The 20135-nt window shown below is 37.4% G+C and overlaps 3 protein-coding genes and 1 long non-coding RNA gene across 4 annotated transcripts; 3 read left to right on the top strand and 1 right to left on the bottom strand.

Moving 5' to 3' along the window:
• Positions 1 to 4801: 4801 nt before the first annotated feature.
• LOC114525053 lies at positions 4802 to 6389 on the top strand. Its single transcript, XR_003687143.1, has 3 exons — positions 4802 to 4928; positions 5093 to 5163; positions 6277 to 6389. It is a non-coding gene; the product is annotated as an uncharacterized LOC114525053 (long non-coding RNA).
• A 980-nt stretch (positions 6390 to 7369) lies between these two features.
• Positions 7370 to 9314, top strand: LOC114525092 (TLD domain-containing protein 1-like). The gene is made up of 4 exons (XM_028546301.1): positions 7370 to 7406; positions 7881 to 7997; positions 8215 to 8439; positions 8891 to 9314. Exons 1-4 carry the CDS (start codon positions 7370 to 7372, stop codon positions 9217 to 9219), a joined length of 708 nt encoding a protein of 235 aa, XP_028402102.1. The 3' UTR covers positions 9220 to 9314.
• A 326-nt stretch (positions 9315 to 9640) lies between these two features.
• LOC114525202 (28S ribosomal protein S28, mitochondrial-like) lies at positions 9641 to 10416 on the bottom strand. Its single transcript, XM_028546422.1, has 2 exons — positions 10118 to 10416; positions 9641 to 9778 (listed from the first exon to the last, which is right to left on the bottom strand). Exons 1-2 carry the CDS (start codon positions 10402 to 10404, stop codon positions 9646 to 9648), a joined length of 420 nt encoding a protein of 139 aa, XP_028402223.1. The 5' UTR covers positions 10405 to 10416; the 3' UTR covers positions 9641 to 9645.
• A 91-nt stretch (positions 10417 to 10507) lies between these two features.
• Positions 10508 to 16010, top strand: LOC114525158 (HD domain-containing protein 2-like). Its single transcript, XM_028546380.1, has 8 exons — positions 10508 to 10774; positions 11588 to 11712; positions 12043 to 12145; positions 12743 to 12781; positions 12921 to 12950; positions 13779 to 13869; positions 14713 to 14760; positions 15829 to 16010. Exons 1-8 carry the CDS (start codon positions 10718 to 10720, stop codon positions 15951 to 15953), a joined length of 618 nt encoding a protein of 205 aa, XP_028402181.1. The 5' UTR covers positions 10508 to 10717; the 3' UTR covers positions 15954 to 16010.
• Positions 16011 to 20135: the final 4125 nt, after the last annotated feature.

Below are 20135 nucleotides of genomic sequence, written 5' to 3'. Positions count from 1 at the left end.
CTATTGGGAAATTTCTTCGAGGTAAATCTGCTCCAAAATTAGCATTACCATCTCATGTATAAAGACATTTTCCGTAAAAAGCCTCTTGCAACTTATTTCCTGTTCACACGGGCTCTTCAAATAAATATATTTTCAAACGAAAATAGTATACGTCGAACTTCTATTAATTTAAACTTTTCCTTTATTAATTGAAGAGTTATTTTCATTGAAATAATTGAAATATTTAGGGCAAGTTTTTTTGAACAAAAAAAACCCAACCTTATATTTTCAAACCGGAATGATCGCGATGCACGAATCTTTCTACGTCAAACCTCGCATTTAAACACCGGTAAAGTATGACAAGTTGATCTCGCATAGACAAAGTTGAACGCAAAAACTCTCTACTTTAAATCCAACAATGATTTGTGAAAAAGCTATACGACATAGTTTTGAAGAAAGTCAAGCGCACTTCAGAGTTAATAAGTCAGTAATCTCCCGCACAATAATGAAGAATTAATGTCGGGATGTCAATCAAACCCACAATCCATTGCGACCGCAGACGAGGGCGAAACAGCTCGTATGTAGCTGAATAGATAACCGCAAATTTTTTCATACCTGCGATTTGAACCATTATTCTCCTTGATTGAAACAGCGATAAACGCTCGAATGACCTACTAGGACCTTCAGCTGAGCTGCAAACAACTGTTTGCATCTTATTCGTGCAACCGCAATGCATTGCTGCCGCATTTTTTTTACTAAAGTACTAGTATTGCACACCCCATGCAATACGTCAGTACTCCTATATAACTATCTACTTACTAATTTATCAATTCATGCAACTAACAGTATACCAACTATATATATTTACCTCATATTTATTAATCGGACCAATTTTATTTTGGTTATAATAACTGAAAATTTGGTTAAAAAACCGATTTTTATTGTTTTTACCAAATAGAATTGATCAACTTTTGAGACAGCCAATTAGTTGCTCTAACAATTCGTTTTTACAGAAAAGTAATAAACATTGTAAACTTGGAATGAATATCTCGATACGTTAAATGCTAACTTTAACAGGCTTAAGCGGCATAACAGGGAAATAATTTTGCGATTAGCGACGTCTCATTTACGCAATAAAAAACGAAAAGATTACGTTTCAAGGAGATAATTGGCGTATTGCGTATGTCATAGCATTCATTAGATTATACCAGGAATACCAGGAGTTATAATGCATATTATTTATGCGTTGTTGTTGCCAACATTTCATTCAACACGTGCACAGATTTTCAGCGGATAATCGAGTATATACATGCACGTAGTTTGAATGATCATTAGAAATATTGAACTGAAAACTCTTCAAATGCGGTTGAGAACACTTGGGAAACCTTTTATAATCCAAAGTGAGTTGACGACCGTAGTTTAGGTGAACTTACTAAGACACCTTTGTTTCTACTTGAAACTTAAGTCAGCCATTCTCGTAAGTGTTTATCTCCGCCCCCTTCAGATCTTTTGTGATTAAATATATAAGAACGTGTTGGAGCCCTTTTTCATTAACATTATACACACTCCAAACACGGTGAACGTCCCCAAGAAATAAGAAGAGAGTTTTAGCATCCAAATACGTGTGATATGGACTGTGTTAGGAGAATATTTGAAATCGTTAGTGTGGAAATTGAAGATGAAAGATTATCGTGGAAGCAATTCGCCTTGAAGCAAGACTATCTGATCAGCTTTAATCGGGGGCTTTCGAAAGCACCAAAGATGCAGCACTTTATCCTGACAGCAAACGGTCTGATCTCGTTTGAAAGCAAACCTCGCCATGACACAAAGCCACTTTATTTTCTACCCTACGAACAGATATCTTCCATTAAGCTTGACCAGGTCGAATTGAACCATTGCGAGATCAGTTGTTTACAGTTGGCGAGTAAAACGACTCCTGGTTTTACCCTGGGCTTCAACCGTAGAGAAGACAGGGACGATTGGATGGTTTTCATGATGAAAGCTTTCTCAGAGTCGCTTCTTCAAAAGCCTGTCTACTGTAGAACAAGCAGAAAGATCGAGGACGGCAAAGCCAGCGTCGGCAAAGACGACGGTTTCACACGAAAGAAAAAGCTTGCGAGAGCAGTCAGCCACGAAAGTCTCGGGCAAACTATGCGACGAAAACGCAGGAAAGAAAACAAAGTAAGCATTCGAAGATCAATAATTCAACTCGCGAGCTTTTAACCGTATCACATAGTCCAGGCATTATGGCATATACAACAACTCAAGCAAGAGTTCCGATCCATGCCACTCCATAGGACCCGAGGACCCGAGGACCCAAGCGCTCACCTATAGACGATCGAGTCAAGAGGTCCTAAGCTAGTTCAAAACAGATATCGATTTCATCTCCCATTTTCCTAGACGTGGACAGCTGATGACACCACTCTTTGCTAATTCTCACACAGAGACTCAATAGTTCACCACGAAAGCTCAGAACTGACTGACGGGAACAAAATCAGTAACTCAAAAATGCAAAACTCGAGTAATCTGTTCGAAAATAAATTTGTGTGTTAAATTAGCAGTTTAATTTGTGTTAAATTACGCATTTTAATATACACAGTATGCAAGATATAATTATTTTCATTATTAATAAATAAATTTTTAGAAAATGAATTATCAACCGGTGTTATGTGTTTTATCAGCGTCAATTTTAACGTGGCAGAGAACATATTTGACCAATAATCATGTAGTCGATAAGTCGAATGAAATTTCGATTAAAGTTTCCTAAACTTGGCTTGAATTTCGTTATATTATTTTTATTATTATTATTCATTTAAAAATATTTTAGAACGGTAGCTCTTCAGGGCCCTTACGCACCTGATTTTCTAGAGGCCGTTCGTTTACAGGTTAGAAACACACTATACTATACAAATACATACAAATAAGTTACCAACCTCTTAAGTAAGTACAATAGACATCGAAAATTTTTATCATTCTAGAGAATAGTGATCGAGAATTGATCTAAACTTCTTGCTACTCAAGCCTGGGTCTTTAGCCTCTGGGGGTAAATTATTCCAGGCCGAAGCAGCTGCATAGCTTATGCTTTTTTTCATGAAATTTGTATTAGGTTTGTCAAGGCTGAAATCTCGGTTGTTGCTACGGAGGTTATACCTTGAGTTTGTTTTAATATCAAACATATTCGTTGTGGTACTTGGCATTTTGTCATTCCTAATCTTGTGCGTAAAAATTAATTTCTTTCGTTTAAAGCGTTCTTTCAGGAGTTGCCAGTGAAGTTCTTTTAAAACATCTCGTGATCTCGTTTCTTATATCTAAGCCGGTTCACGGGTTGTTACAAAGCTTATATATGTGAAACTGATGTGGTGTAAAGTGAGCTTGCTTTTTAATTTGGGATCTCCCACAAGTAGATTATAATTGCTGCCGCAGCTAGCGAACCAAACAAGCGAGCAAGACAGCAGATAATAATTCGCAATTGGAGGGAAAAATAAAAATTTTGTCTTTAACGCATTGCATGACGATACCAGTGGCAGTGACGATTGAACCTATTTTTTTAGACGGGGGTCTAATTGCATGAGAACATCGTTTTGTCTGACCGCCATTAATTTGCCCTTGAACTTTCTTTGGCGCATTGTATTGAGGTGCCAGTAGATTTTAAACATAAACAAAACATAATACTTTTCATCACAACTGAAAGCTAGAAATCGGGTGAAACCGGCTGGTGATATGGTGTCAGTGTGATTATTTAAATTCGTAAGTTTTGAGCTCGAGAACGTTTTTTAAATCCTTGTTCAAACATTTTCTGTGTTAAAACTATTTTGATTGATTCCATAAGTAAAGCTAAATTTTATGACTGGGTTAATTATGTGCTTTTCTGAATATTTTCGCTGAAAGTCTGTCACTGTAGTGGCCAAATCAGTGAATCACATCAAACAAAGAAAATGTTTGCCTTAAGTACATAACATTTTCTATGGTTATTAAATAGCCTTATCAAAAATGCTGATCTAAATTAGGATTCCATCCAAAGTATCCGAATTTTTTTTATCCGCAAATATTTTGTTGCGGTTACGCTTAGCGTTCACACGTATTTTGCGAAAATTATAGCGAATTTGCAAACTTTTGAAACTTTTATTTTGAGAGTTCATTGATTGAATTTCAGCGCTCAGTCGACTTGTTTATAATGATTCAAATTTTGTTTGCCTTACAAGATTATAATCTGCTTCCAAATGGAAGGTTATCTGTTAGGACAAGCCACAAATGCAGAGTGCATGCAGAGTATTTCTTCGAGTTATGAATGGGAAATGTTTGAAGGTGTTTGAGTGGACAATTCCTTCCATATTTTATGGGAAGAGTTGAAAAAGTGTCGTATAAACATGCAAAATATTTTAAAGTATTTATTCATAAGTAAAGAATTCAACTCATAGCAATTTTGGAATTGTCGGCACTGGTTAAACCCATGCACTCAGTATACAGTTTTCTAAAATAGTTGGCAAGTAAATTACTGTGGCTGCAGGTATTCAATAGTTGGACAACTTAGTTTTAGTAAAATATACTGCATGTCAGCCGACATCCTAAAGAATTCAGCATATTTTCTAAGCTATGACAGACGTTTTGCACTTAGCAATAAAATGTAGTCGCTTTTATTTCGTCTGCAAACAGCAGTTCAAACGAAATTGACTTGGTAAATTTTGGCGGAATCACTTGCTATAGTTTATTTGATGAGAGTGTCTAAAATCGCCTAAATTGACTTGGGAATGTCACGATGGAATTCACAATATCAATTCAAATGAAACATTTTTTCCGAGCGAATATTCTTTGTGTAATTTCTGGCGTGGGATTGAAAGCATAAAAGCTACTGGTTGGTTTTGATATCAGCCAGTTTGAGCTGTAGGACTTCAGGGATACACACCATTTACGCGACAAGCAAGATTGAGCTGAACGTTTAGAAATTGAAGGTGAGTTTCTCAGGATTCTAAACTGAACTGTTAAGACCAGTTTTCCACATGCGGTTTTTATACTGGATGCATGCAGTTTCACAAACATATTTTCCCCATGTTAGTAATAAGCGTTGTAAAATAATTTTTCCCCCTTTTTTACCCTTTTCTTCTTTGCATTAAAGCTTGCAACTCAAGCACAAGATGAGAGTTTTCGTTGGTGTATTTTTGGTGATCATCTTAGCGTTATACGCAGGTATTCTGTAGCTGTCATTTTTTGCATGTAGACTTGCTCTCAACGCAAAAACATAGGGATGAAGAATTGGGTCGCAGTCTTAAACGTGGCGTTATTTGAATTTAAATTTGATTTAAAAAGTTCGCCAATGTCCATGGTCCCAATTGACATCCTACACCTATAAGATATATAACATCGATAGCGCTTGCTTTACATGGGATCAGACAAAGTAGAATTCCATAGGATTGGGCTTAGGATTGGAAACATAAGTTGCTGGAGTTGTCAGTCCGACTGCTATTCTTTTAGACACAATATTGAGTTCGCCATGCATTGAGTTCGGAAATGCGTTCATCTTTCTTACGACCACTCTTTCCTGACGGGTTGCACAGAACAGGGTATTGTCCACAGTGGTGTAGTGGAAAGGAGCTAATTAAGGCCTCAGGTCCGAGCCACATATACTTTTTTAATGCCGATCAGTTTGCAGATAGTTGAAATAGAAACCCACAGTGGCTTGAAATAATTAGTAATTGTCATGGTTTTTGAGCAAGCTCCAGAAACAAGAAGAAAATTTTTTTTCGCTGTAATGGTGCATTCAATACACCCACCACCCAGAATTGAAATGACCCACACCTAAATTGACCGATGTTTCCAAAAACACCCTTTACTCCACGCATCCTGGCCTCTTTGTTAATATTTTAAGACAACATCACTGATTTTGTATTATTTTAAAGCCCATTGCAGTAGTCCTTCTCTTTCCAATGGGCCGAACGAGTTAAAATTTTCTTTGAATAAACCCTTTTCTGCTTGGAATCAAAGTCTGCCGAGGTCAAGATTAATAGTAGAAGGGGTGGTTTAGTAGGCAATTAATTTACATATGTAAATGGATTATATATATTCAAATCTCATGTAATTTTATATCACTTGTCTGAAGATGTCTTAGGTTAAAGACGAAACGTTACAAATATATTTACTTTTAAACTTTAAATTGTTTTGATGGCTTTCTTAAATGTTAAATGTTGGGCTCTCATATTTATAATAAGAATATTTGAGGATTTATATTTCAGTCTTAAGATAATCAATCTATGCGAACAAAGTATATAGCTAACGCTTTTTGTTGTTGTTTTTACTCTTTAGTGCCGGTCTTCGCTAATAACAACGTGTGCTGGAACAATGGTCGAGTAATTTCAGGAACGTACAGAAAATGCAGATGTGCCTCGGGGTACAAAGGATATAACTGCGCACAAAAAAGTAACTAATTGAGTATTTATACCTTGATTTGTTTCTAGAGAATTTGTTCGTGAACCTTTGATATTATAATGCTACGAATAGCACTTCATATTTACTAAATGCAAATAACACTAATTTAAATAGTTTACACTCTCACTCATTGAGTGTGGCATAAAATTTCTCTTATTAATGATCAATGGGATCGTGTTTTTTTTATGAATCAGATTGAAGGTAAAACACTTAAAATCGAGCTTTTATTAGACTGAAAGTGCCATCATGGAATCGTTACGACATGACTAAGTTTCCCCAATCAATGAGTTTGATTATTAGTGACATTTTAGAGTACAGCCTACCAGGTTATTGTTAGTTATCGGTCTTTTGCCTACTACTTTTCAAGTTACAATACATAAATACGTCAACTTTCATATGATTTTTCCTGAATTAGAAATGTGTATAAAGTGTCTGATCTTTAGATAGCAAATTAAATTTAAAATAGCACCACTCAGAATGACCTCTATTTATTCTCCAATTATTCATAGCGGATGCGTATTCCAGTTGGTATATATCAGTCGTTAATAATAAATTTTAATGAATTATGTTCTCTCTTCCCCAGTAACCCCTTGCGAAGTGAGGCCATGTAGAAATGGTGGCAAATGCTTTTTAGCATCCGGAGGAACTTTCACTTGTAGATGTCTTAAAAATTATCGAGGAATCTTGTGTGAGCAAAAAGGTATGGAAAAGGTCGAGTTTTTTCCTCGTAAACACGAGATTTTCCTTTGTTTATTTCTTTCACAACTCAACTATCACATTTTTGTTCCCAGTCTTACCGTGTGACCGCCATCCGTGCAAAAATGGCGGGACGTGTAGGAATGATGGGGAAACATGTTTCAAATGCACATGTCGGGCAGGATTCAAGGGCTCCGATTGTTCAAAGAAGGGTGAGTAGTACCAAGAAATATTTTGAGGAATTTTCAATACTGCACACATTAAACTGGAAGTCATGTCCATTCTGCGCATCGTTTCTGCTCCTAACAATGGTGGGCCCTTTCTATAAAAATTTGCCCAAATTTCGCATGTGTACAATATACGTTCATTTAGAAGCAAAACGAACCTAAGTACATTATTAGATATTAACACAGACATTGTATTTTAAAGTATAGAAGTTCAAAATCTAAAATAACCGTTTGTGTACTTCCAATTTAAAGTATCAAAGTTCTATGATTGAAACATTGAGATTTAGACTCGTGGTGTTTATCTTCACAGGAAATGACTTTCATTTTCAGAAATATGTCCTTTACTAAAATAGCCGAAACAAATACACGTTTTATCTTTTGAGATAAAATTTGGCAAGATGGAGATCGTGTAGTTCCCTCCCTGCCGCGTTGCTAAATATTTTTTATTTAAAACCAAAAAATATCATCTTGACTTCTACTGTATGTTCCAAAAAAATGACACTATAGAAATTATCCTGTTGTTATAATTTTTTAAACCCCAAAATTTCCATGTTTTAGTGTTGCCATGCGAGGCCAATCCTTGCCAAAACAACGGCGTGTGTACAAATGTGAACGGAGGGGGATTCAAGTGTACTTGTAAGGATGGTTTTGGTGGTTTGATCTGTGATAAGAAAGGTGAGATGTGGATATGTTTATTGATTATCTCAAGTACGTTCGAGAGATGAAATAAGTATATGTGTAAGGGGGGGGGGCAATCGGGGATGTATGTGTAATTCAGTAAGCAGGGGGGGGGACCTCGCAGGCGTCATGTGGATTTTATTTATTCATAATAATTTAAGATTTTTATACTTAAAAGTACAGACGCAGAATACGCAATACCTCATTCTTTCAGATGCGCTGCACGCTTCATTGATACTGGACAATCATCCTAACTGGGTCACACTCTTGAAACAATGGCTTCCAGCTAAACATGGCCTTCAGCTGTGTTATCGTGCATCGAAACATGGTTTTGCATCCTCCACCTTCCACTCCCTCTGCGACCACCGTGGTCCCACCGTAACCCTCGTGAGAACTGGATTCTACGTCTTTGGAGGATTCACCGATCAATCATGGGGAGGTAGGTCTGAGCCCGTAACCAGCTCCGGCAAAACTTTTGTCGGGAGAGGGTGACTGGTTGGCAGCGGGGGTGACTGGTCAGCAGGAGAGGGGAGGTCTTTGCAGGCAAAAGGCACGTACACGAGCATTTTTAGCCGCCTCAGGCTAAATTCAGGTCACTGACTAACTTGGGAAAATATTCAAAAATGCGTTTCCGGCAATTTGAGTTATTAGTTCGTGCAAAGCTATCAGTAAGGAGGCCAGAAACTGGTCAAATGAAGACTGTTTTAACAGCAACGAAACAGGTACAATAATGAATGATACGAGATAACTAGGATCACATAGCTACAACATGGAATAACGCACAGCCATAAGTGTACAAGGCAGAGTGGAGAAATCATGAACAAAATAGAATATACAGTGTAGACGACGCGAGGAAGGCGCTCCATTTACATGGGTTTTATTCATTTTAGGATCGGCTCGTTACATACGCTCTACCAACTCCTTCCTTTTCTCATTCCGTAACAAATACAACATTAAGCCATTCAAATTGCCGGTCTACCGAAACCACAACAACGCCATCTACACGAACAACGGCTATGGTCCCACCTTCGGCGGTGGACACGACCTTCACATCAGGACTAACGCAAACGCGAACGCAGGCTCCTACACCAACCTTGGTCACACCTACAAACCACCCTCTGGTTACAATTACGGAGCAAGTAATACCAGAGCCCTCTTGGCCGGGCATTACAACAATTTCCGTGTTAACGAGATTGAAGTGTATTACTACCATCAGTAACTTTGGAAAAATAATGTTGTTCGTATTTCCTAATTTGATTTTAATGTGATTTGAACTTTTGATGTATTACTGGCTAAAATTTTTAGAAATAAAGCGTTTCAAGTAAAAATATAGTTGGTTATATTCTGAGCTTACGGCCGCGGATCCTGGGGGAATGGGGACACGACGAATATTATATTTTAAAATCATCTTCATCGTTTCACTTTGTCATTTAGGTATTCAAAGTTTAATCTAATTTAATAAATATTCAAGCTCACAGTAAAACTATATTTCACATGGATTTAAACTATATTCAACATGGATTAATCATGGATTTAGGCATTGGCGTCAATCGAACGTTAATTGAGGGGGCCATATTCATATATTCCCAAATGCCTTAGAAATTAATGATCATATTTAATGAATGAATCAAAATGCCCCCCCCCCCTAACTTTTTTCATCTACTAAAGAAACGTCAGCTTCACACAAGGTTATTCGCTTGTGCTGTCCAAGAAAATGTCCCGTCATTTCGAGTTCGTTTATTTTCACTTCGATGACGTCACCCACGCTGAATGATTGACTAAAATGAAACAAGAAATGAAGTTAATTGCAAACTACTCAATTTTGAATGACCAGTTTTGCAACTACCATATGTAGCTCAAACTTAGAGCGTCTCTTAGGGACCAGTTTACAATTAGATTGGCTGTTCTCGATATATGAGAAGGAAGTTTAGCAACAAACTTACGCTGAGTTTCAGGATTACTATTGGAGTGGACCCTCGGTTAACGCTCATGTATCAAAAAAGTCGAAACTGATACAATATATAAATTATTTGTAATATATATATGTATATATATATAAAAAGTACAATATATTGACTGCAGTCATGTCCCACAAAGAAACAGGAATGTGAAACCACCTTTTAACTTTACTTGGCGGTATTTTAACAACAGCGTGAAATTTCCAGCCAAAATCGACGTACATATCGTCTTTTACAATGTGGGTAATCTTTCCTTCGACAACCTTACCAGCAGGTCGACCTAGTTTGGCAAATGGCGTCTCCTCAAACATTTCCGCAAAGCTTTTATTGTTCACGTCGTCAACTACGGTACTCGAAGAATTGTAGGACGTGCTAGAAAACGATCTTAAAATGGCATTTCTAGGTAAAAATATATGGCGAAAACATGCCCTAAAACTTTTCGCCATGTTGGAAATCGCTCTGCGGTAAACCGTAATGATGCTGCTGGGAATAGCCGCTGCGGTGTTAACACAGGCTCAATAATTGAATCCAGAAATACTCAGAAAGATTTGTTCCTAATTTCTAACAAAATGATCTAATTTTATCACTTTTCTTCATATGAAAAAGGTTATTCAACCTTTTTTTACTACAGGTTTTGAAATCGATATAGTTCTGATGTATTTCGAGTTTATAGATCTGCCCAGTTTTCATCAATAAAGTCACCATTAATTGCCACTTTAATATCAAAATATTGAAGTAGCTTTGTAGCAAGTTCTGGACATGACTGAGTCAAAACAAGATGTATTGCAGTTCATGACAGTTGTTGGCAAACTGAAAGTAAGTTTATGGGGTTGAAGTCTTGTTGAAATTTCAATGGTTTGGCGTCAGACATTGAAGGGTATGCTGGTTGCCCGAAGTTGGGAGAGGGGTATCTGGGTACCCTGCACAATGAGGGTTATAAAATTTTTGTTGATGTTGAGTTATATCACTGTTAATAGAATATATATGGTTTGGAGACTAAATAAAAGTACAATACAACTCATTAACTATGTTATTGTCCACGTTTATGCAAAAAATGGTTCCTTTCTCGTCACATGTTTATTGTATTTTAGCCAAATGTACCAATGGCATTTGTCTTGCTAAGCTCCTCAACCTTGAGTTGAAAAAAATATGTTAATTAAAAGATCGCTATTAGTTTATCTGTGCAAAATACAATAGACATGTGATGAGAAAGGTACAATTTTTTGGCATAAATCTACCTCAACATGTAGTTTTATGTGGTCTCCAAACCATGTATATTCTATTAACTGTGGTTATATAGATTAGTTATTATTGAAAAGACTAGAAAATACACCTATAGCAAGTGGTATGGCCACAGGATGTAATTGGTGGAAATATTGAATTGCTACAAAGAATGGTGATTTTATTGGCACAATATAAAACATACAAAAATGTTTAAAGTCTTATTTAAATCATGAGAATTGTGATGTATTAGGGATTATAAAGTTGTTTTAATGTTGTGAAATACATGTTTTATGTCCAGAAATACCTAGTTTCTTGTTTCAATGGCTTGTGACAGGGCAGAGTATAAACAGTAAGACCGGGGAAGCATTTATATTATATGTACCAACACTATTTTTCAATCTTTAGTCGCTTAAAAGAACTGGTTGGGTAAGGTCAGGTGTGAATAATCCTGAGCATGTTGCTGATCATATGTACATGATGGCTGTCATGACCTTTTTCATCCAAGATGATCACAATCTCAACAAGGCAAGGTATGTAATTTTGGACATTTTGAGTCGGCCTGTTGAAATAAGATGCTGTGTAACTGAAATTAGAGAGTTTAACTGTTAAGGTCTCTTCATACAATCCACGTTTGCCAGGTCCAATTCACTTCTGACGCATGGAATGTGCGTAGTTTGTTATTGATATAGCAACATTGGATTGGGTACTATTTTAGTGCCCATATTCATTGCAAGTCAACAGACTTTAAAGCATTCATCACAATGGTGTTTCACTGCAGTTATACTTTTAACTCGATTTGGCCATTTGTTACAATGGATTTTGATGTATTATTAATGAAAAATTTCTGTTAACATTCAAAGATGCTTGAAACTTGCACTAGTTCATGACATGGCAGAATGCATTGTTGGGGACATCACACCCTATTGTGGTGTGAACAAGGATGAGAAGCATGCAAAAGAAAAGGTAATGATGTTATAGCACACTATTACAAAGTTTGAAATCCAGTATCTATGTATATGATCCTCAAAGAACTAATTGTCTGTGCTTAATTAGGTGTCATTAACAGTTAACAAATGACTAGACACATACCCTCATTAGCTTTGCATTGAGTACAGATGAGCCCATGATGCACCCATCAACATCTGAGTTATGTTGACACTCAGGCTAACAGAAGTGTTGAGCAATTTGAGTTTGAATATTGTGGTATTAGTGTATGTCATTACTTGCATGCCCAAAATTCAGCATGCTAATCACCTTAATTATCCAATAATGTAAGTACATTCATGATTTGCAGCAATGTTAGGATTGCATTTGATAGTCAAAATCTTGTGTGTCTTTGTACAGACTAATGAGACTATAAACATTGAGGTGTATAACTGCAATGACACACATGGTCAGAAACCGACCCCTATCAAAATAATTTTTTCAAGCCAGCAAACAGCTTATTAACAATTGCAAATTTAACCCTAAAATAATTTTGTCCAAGTGGTGTAGGTATTTGTGTATGGTAATTATGAAAATGTTTATAAGAACTTAAAATTTGATCAAATTCCATTTTAGGAAGCGATGAAACAAATATCTCTGCTTGCTGGGAACAAGGTAAGTGGACTATGTATGAACAAATCTAATTATCTGAACAGTTCTTCACAAATAAACAATTTACTGGCAATATTTTATTGTCAGCTGCACCACTTCAATATTGCTTGTTGTAAGTATTGATAGAAATTTGTTTTTTTAGGTTGGTCAAGAGTTATTCAGTTTGTGGGAGGTATGTAAATCAATTACATTGGAATTTTTTCACTTCATTTGGTAAATAAAGTCAGAGCAGTATAGAAAACAAATTAAAATTGAATTTCCAACACTAGTGTGTGTCGTATTTGGTGCATCTTTAGCTCGCTAATTTGATTCAAGCAAGCTAGCGTTCGACAATATGACCATGCAGGGAGAAGCGTGACAGTGTCTTTGAAAATCTTAGCATCAAATGTGGCATAACAAGTAACAATAACTGCCTATAAGAGACAAAAACGCTTCCTTACTTTTCTACCTAATTAAGGGCTTTTGTGAGGAGAGTTGGTATGATAGAGTCCCTATAATACCATAGGTAGCCCAACAGTCAAGCACTGCAGTATGATGTCATACATGACATACTGGTATGACAATTACAGCACCTAACTGTTAGGCTGCTACAGTATGCTAATACTATAGTTTGCAAAGTCAAGAAATGTTTTTGTCTATTTTAGGTAGTTGTTATTATCATATCATAATACATTCGATGCCAAGCATACGATTGTTTCATATGCCCTGGAATACAATAAATGATTTATGAATTACAGTACAATAAATTATTTAAACTATTTTAATAGAATTCCATTTAACAGAAATTGCTTTAAAAAAAAGTGGCCGGTTTCTTCGGAACCGAAGATGCTCGAGCAAGTTGATATTCGGGACAAATTCAGTCATCCGGGCAGTCTCGGGCAGTCTCGGGCAGTCTCGGGCAGTCTCGGGCAGTCCCGGGCAGTGTTTAGTAGGACCGTATAAAGGAGTAGGACCGTATAATAAAGTCTGTTGTTTATTCGTTATTTTTGTTGGTTTTTAGGAGTATGAAGCCCAGGAAACCGCAGAAGCAAAGTTCGTAAAGAATTTGGATCGCTTCGATATGATCCTACAAGCACATCAGTACGAACAAGGTGAGCGATCGATCATACAATATTTGTTTTTTTTAAGTCGAAATGCGGCCGCCATCTTTTCAACTTTATTTTGGCGCGAAATATTATTCTCAAAGCGTTACTAAAGGTGGCTCCATACAGTTATATTCATTTCACTGCTCCATACAGTTTTATCCAAAGGGTTTATCATAAGAAAACTGGTACCCAATCTTACAATGTGTTTCGTTTTGCAAGAATGCAGCAATTCCGTCCAAGCTCAAGCCGTTAACATTTTTCGCGTTTTTCACGTGTCAAACATCACGTTTAAGAAATTGAATCGCCAGCCAGCATGGAAAATATTTTATTTACGTGTTTAGAGTTAGCAGATCTTAAAGAAATTTTGGTATTTGACAACTTTAAATACCTCAGGAAGAGAAGAATTGAAGTGCAAATTGCAAGAAAAGTTGCATAGTGTAACATTGCATTGATATTTCCGTTTCGATAGATTTGTACCCTGAAATTCACGTACGATACATGTTTTTGTACCGTATTTTTACCGTACCTATGAAAACTAAACAGCCGAAAGTCGTTAAACTAGATATTGTGCTTGACACTTGTAACTTGATTTGTGTCATGTAACTGAAGTCCCAAGTAACCCCACACCTTCGGTCAGAACAATTTTCTTCACTGATTCTACAGCTTTGCGATTCTTTTTATATATGAGTGGATCTAAGTTGTGGATGTTCCTATTAGGGCAGAACCTGAACATTCGAGCATTTATAATTATTCGTGTCTTAAGTATATAAATCGGTTTTATTAAATCGAATATTTCATTCCGAAACACCTTTTATGATTCAATTTAAACCCTGTATATTTCCCGTGTAGAATCTGGGCAGAGTGGTCATCTTCAGGAATTTTTCAACTCGACTGAAGGTAAGTTTGAGTAACTCGTCAATGTGTATATACAAATTCCGCCAAACTATGCGAGTTTGTTTGCAGCAACGTTTTTGTACTACATATGTACACGTATAAGGGGGGGGGGACGTTCATTCATAGCTGCTGCTTTAAAACTGTTAGAATGGAATCATCAATAATTTGTTAATTATCTGTTTTAAATCTCAGAATCTGTTTTTAATCGCATAATCTGTTTCTAAACTGTTCGCGGCTGTAGTTACAGTTCGTAGTTTTGTTCAAAGGAATCCCAATGAAAATACTATTTGAAATAATACAACTTATTCCAGTTGCACTCTGACGTCAGTGGGATTCCTATAGTTTTGTTGTCGTACGTGTATTTGCTGCATTTACAACATGAGCGCCGTCTTTGAATACGATTTACAACAACTAGCTGCATACTGAATGCGAGCCATCCTAAGCTTTTATCTGCAAAGTAGATTTAAATATATTATTATGTACTGCAATTTTGGTGATGTTGAAAATTGTTAGTTGAGCTAGCAAAAATGCCGCAAAAGTGTTTTAAACACGTCTAAAATACGAATTACATAATGGGTTGAAATCATCGTCATTTAATTGTGGCAATAAAGCTGTCAAAAATACGATTTTTTGTTCATGGAAGTACCGTAGGCTTTCAAATTCTCAAACATTGAAAACCAACCAATACATAAGCGATCTTAACTTTGTTATTGATTTAGTGGCAATATTTTTTCTTCATAAAATAGTGAATATTAAATACAATAATTATACAATTTTCATGCAAATTTCACGAGACAAAATGATCTCTTTGTGGAGAAAGTCGTGCATATCCTAAGAACAAAGTCCTAAACATTCAATCAATCATTTTTGAGTGCCCTGCATCAGTAACATGTAGATTATGTTCCCCATGCAGCAACGAGGAAGAACGAGGGAAGAACGAAATAAATTATTTGCTATGCTCGTGCACGGGGCAGAAATAATAGCATGTTACGTACACACAGTAGCAACAATAACTATGCAATCGTTGGTATAGTTATACTCGATTGAAATGCGTGTTTGGCATTTGTATAGGAAAGTTTGATAATCCTATGGTGAAGGATTGGGCTGCGCAGTTAACACAGCATCGCAAGAGTTGCGAAGCTACTCAGAGAACTGCGTCTGACAATGAATGCAACAAAACAGGGGATGATCCTTAGCGTATTCGCTGTATACACGTTAATGTGCATCATCTGATTCAAAATGGATTTTTTCCTACCTGCATGGGACACACCGATTCAGCAAAGGCGTGTCTCTAAAAAATCCCTACAAATAATTGAAATCACCCATTGTTAGAATTTGAATTCTTCTAACAGTCGGGGAGTTAAATATTTTTGCGTTTTTTGATACATCTTAGTACACCAAACATCAAAAGACAATGGAAACCATCTTTCCAAAGGATGAACTATAAACAGCAATTAAAAATCCAACCACAAATACATGTCTTCCTATTTGCCTTGTTTTGTAAGCTCTTGGAATAGTTAAGTCATGTAGGCCTTCAATAGACTGTGTAGAAAGTCTACGCAGTTTCATTCTGCATATTTGGGAAACTCACTGAGCTATAGCATTGGCCAAACAGAGCCATGCTTTTTCCTCAAAGACAAAGGTCTATAAAAAACAATTTTCACCGTCACACTTTCATTATATCTAAAGTTAAGACAAACCCTGCTGAATTTTCTCTGCTTTTTTACGCGAAACAAGCTGTTGTAATACTCTCGGGATTTCAGAAGCAGGCAACTGCTCTTAGCCTTTAGAATGTGTATTAAAAATGATAAATCCGTTTTTCCAAGTCCATTTTTAAGCGAAATTGGGCAATTCGACCCAATCAATTCCAGTACTTAATTTTCGCGCTCTTTCTCCCAAACTCTTTGCGGGTCGCGCGCGTGATTCTCGCGGTGCGTCATTAGAAAATTGCCATTATGACGTCATGTTATTTGCATTATGCCCTGGAATGTCGTCGGCTCGGTCCTGTCGGCGTTCTTGATGTGTTTTCATGGTCTTGGGGTCGCCGTCAGCAGGTGAGTGAATATTTAGAAAATAACTGCCGTTTGCATGATCAGGACATGAAAGTTGAGAAAAAACTCATGTAAACTATCGCTTGCTAACTCTTATGAACTCTCATCCTCGTTTGATCAGGACATAATTGTTGAGAAAACACTCATGTTATGATAATTAAGAAAAAACTCATGTAAACTCTCGCTTGCCAACTCTCATGAACTCTCATCCTCGTTTGACCAGGACATAATTGTTGAGAAAACACTCATGTAAACTCTCGCTTGCTATTTCTCTCGTCCTCGTTTGACCAGGATATGATAGTTGAGAAAACACTCATGTAATGATAATTAAGAAAACACTCATGTAAACTTTCGCTTGCTATCCTCTCATCCCCGTTTGACCAGGATATGATAGTTGCATGAGGACATCCGTTGGTGTCTCAATATGAAACTACGTTGTTTTTGAAATCTTTCCAAGGGCCTTCAACTCGGTAAGAGGAAATGGAAATTCTACTCACAACTACGACACGATCTGTAATGACACCGATAGTCTTGTACCGTCCGATTCAGCTGCCGAACTTGAGGATGCAAACCAACGCAAGACAAACCTCGGTTCAACGTCTGGGCGAAAGAAACTAAGTTTATTTAATCGCCAGAAAGAAGACAAAGCTGACTCGAGAAAGCCCGAGAAACCACCGCGCCCCCCTGACCCAAAAAACATCAGGGATATTTTACGTCGGGCAAAACCTGAGTCTCCTAGCAACGTTGATGCCCGAGGACCGACTGAAGGGCCTCGTTTGGAGCTAGGGGTTATCAATTTGCAGCCAACCAAACCTAATCCACCTTCAAAGGTAAGAATGTTGGTTTATTGTAGTAAGTAGGAGATATCCCTGCAGGTTTGTTTACACTTGGTATGCGATTTTGTTCCTTTGATGGATGTGAACGAGTACACTCAATAAGTTACAGATGCTCTGATGTAAAAGGGGTCTTATTTGAACATTAGTATAACTAATTCACTCGTTCACATCTATCAAAAGAAGAAAATTCGCAGCATAAATTGCAAGTGTAAACAGGCCTTTATTGTAGTATATAAGAGTATTTACAGTATATACGGGTATTTCTCGGTTGAAACAACTTAATATCTCTTGAAATATACTTTATTTCGGTTTTAAGTTTCTGTCTGAGCTATAGTTCTTTTAATTTAATATAATCACAAAAATTTCCAGTCGTTTGATAATGAAAAAGAAAGGATATAATCGATTAGATACTGTGAGAATGGATTTCTATTCCGACAACTCTTCTGAGAGATGTATAGAATCTCTTTCACGTGTTTACAAAGCAAGCTAAGTGAAACATGCATCGTCGATATTGGCTTAACTGATTTAAGGGCTGTTTACATGAGCCTGGTTACCCGAGATTCAACGAAGCGTGAGATGACTTTGAGGTATTAAAATAAGTCTTTATGACACTAAACAAGCACATGCTATTGTTATGGTGATTATACGACTGCCAGGATCATGTTATCTGCTCATTTCAATACCTCAAAATCATCTCACGCTTCGTTGAATCTCGGGTAACCGGGCTCATGTAAACAGCCCCTTAGTTACTCAATGCCACTAAGTGAAAACTATAGGCCATTAGTCCGAAAACACAATCACATATACACTATTTCATGTTTAAACGAATTACATTATAGCACTATTTCATTTCATTCTTAGCTAGCTGAAGAACCTCGATCGGACACTAGGCCTGTCGGACGAAAACTAAGCGATACCCGTCGCAAACAGCTAGGGAATATTATTCGGCCGCCGGCAAGACCCGATCTACCTCCTAGCGTGGGAAACCGACAAGCAAACCGACACGCGTTTGGGAACGATGTAAAAGTAGCGAACCAAACCGATCATGGCCCGAATAATCAATCGGGATCGGCCGTAAAACCTCCAGCAACTATCAAACTTCCAAAGCGTAGATCATCGCTGCAGAAGCATACGCAGGGTAAAAGAACCGCGGTAAAATCTCCGGTATGTGAAAGTGCCGGGATCAAATCTCCGCCCAGCCTTCCCGAGGATGCGGAGGGTAACCGTATAGCTGCTTTAAAACAGCGGTTGTTTGAAATGCAAAATATGCAGAAGAAAGAAAGTAGGAAGATTTCCATTCCGATATCGAGATCAGTTGGAAATGTTGCAAGAAAGACGAGGAGTTTTGAAGATAAGGTAAGAGAAGGGTGGGGGAGCGACGTTATGGGTGGGGGGCTACGTTATAGGTGGGAGAGCGACGTTACGGGTGGGGAAGCGACGTTATGGGTGGGAGAGCGACGTTATGGGTGGGGGGCTACGTTATAGGTGGGGAAGCGACGTTATGGGTGGGGAAGCGACGTTACGGGTGGGGGGAGCGACGAGGTGTACCAGTGGCGAATTGTACGAAGGCTGGATAGCGCTATCCACTGGAAGTGCTGGAAATCCATAATGTTTCAGATTTCGAGCTAACATCTAACTTCTATTTGCTTTGGTTACTGGTTAGAAATTTTTAATCGTTTCACGGCCTCGTTCTTGTCACAATCATGCACAATTCTTTATTTTTCAGCTATTTGGTGGCGAGGGCCTGGCGCCAACGCTTTTTCCTTTATTTAACAAGCCGAAGAAGAACCCAGTCACAATTCAAGGAAAACCCAACCTGGAGCGTTCACTCTCAGTCGGGAGTTGTATGTACAGTTCCGTCAAGTTGGAAGAATTCTTTAACAGTAGAAACGATTAGTTTCCGTTTTAACCATTTATCATGAGTAGCATTCCCTCTTGACACGCTTGTGAATTTTATTCAACTTTCAAAAATAGCGAACGTATACAAAACATGTTGTGCGCCTTTTTTTGGTTTTCGAGACTGTCTTCATTCATTCTGGTTTCGTTTTTGACTCATGGATACTCCGTAGAAGTATCAGGGAGTCATTGCTAAGGGTCTCGCATTCTTTAGTGCCATTAACTAGACCAACCTGCTTTGCGCGCTTAGGATTAAAAACTTGTTTGTCTGGTTAGTCTACTAGCCAACAATTGATCGGCTATTCGTGCATCCGTGAGTCGTCTCATGTCCGTGAGACCTTTGATTGAAAGATATAGTTATTACAATGTTTTATCCAGTGTTTTATCAGATCAGTGTGGAATAAAGGTCACAATGGGTCTCACAACATGCCATCTCAACATAACATGTCATCATAACCGTATCACAGCGAAAACTAGTGCATTCGTTTAAAATTCATGTTTGAATTTGCTTTTATGTTTCCTAATATAAACCAGAGTGAAATCTGGTCTAAATAGGACTATCAGCTCAGTAAGTGGCTTGGAATTATTCCACAAC

Source organism: Dendronephthya gigantea, unplaced genomic scaffold, assembly GCF_004324835.1.
Source record: "Dendronephthya gigantea isolate DGI-Jeju-01 unplaced genomic scaffold, DenGig_1.0 000033F, whole genome shotgun sequence".
In the NCBI taxonomy this organism is placed as follows: Eukaryota; Metazoa; Cnidaria; class Anthozoa; order Malacalcyonacea; family Nephtheidae; genus Dendronephthya; species Dendronephthya gigantea.
This window is presented reverse-complemented; position numbering and strand designations above follow the sequence as displayed.

Bases quoted from the DNA above. Each gene is read 5' to 3' on its own strand.
- LOC114525092 (XM_028546301.1), top strand. From the start codon at position 7,370: ATGTCCATTCTGCGCATCGTTTCTGCTCCTAACAATG. The intron at 7,998-8,214 runs GTGAGATGTGGA...TCATTCTTTCAG, and splicing joins TTTGATCTGTGATAAGAAAG to ATGCGCTGCACGCTTCATTG. The intron at 8,440-8,890 runs GTAGGTCTGAGC...TATTCATTTTAG, and splicing joins CACCGATCAATCATGGGGAG to GATCGGCTCGTTACATACGC.
- LOC114525202 (XM_028546422.1), bottom strand. From the start codon at position 10,404: ATGGCGAAAAGTTTTAGGGCATGTTTTCGCCATATATTTTTACCTAGA. The intron at 9,779-10,117 runs GTGGTTTCACAT...GTTTCATTTTAG, and splicing joins CCGCCAAGTAAAGTTAAAAG to TCAATCATTCAGCGTGGGTG.
- LOC114525158 (XM_028546380.1), top strand. From the start codon at position 10,718: ATGACTGAGTCAAAACAAGATGTATTGCAGTTCATGACAGTTGTTGGC. The intron at 12,951-13,778 runs GTATGTAAATCA...GTTGGTTTTTAG, and splicing joins AGTTATTCAGTTTGTGGGAG to GAGTATGAAGCCCAGGAAAC. The intron at 14,761-15,828 runs GTAAGTTTGAGT...GCATTTGTATAG, and splicing joins ATTTTTCAACTCGACTGAAG to GAAAGTTTGATAATCCTATG.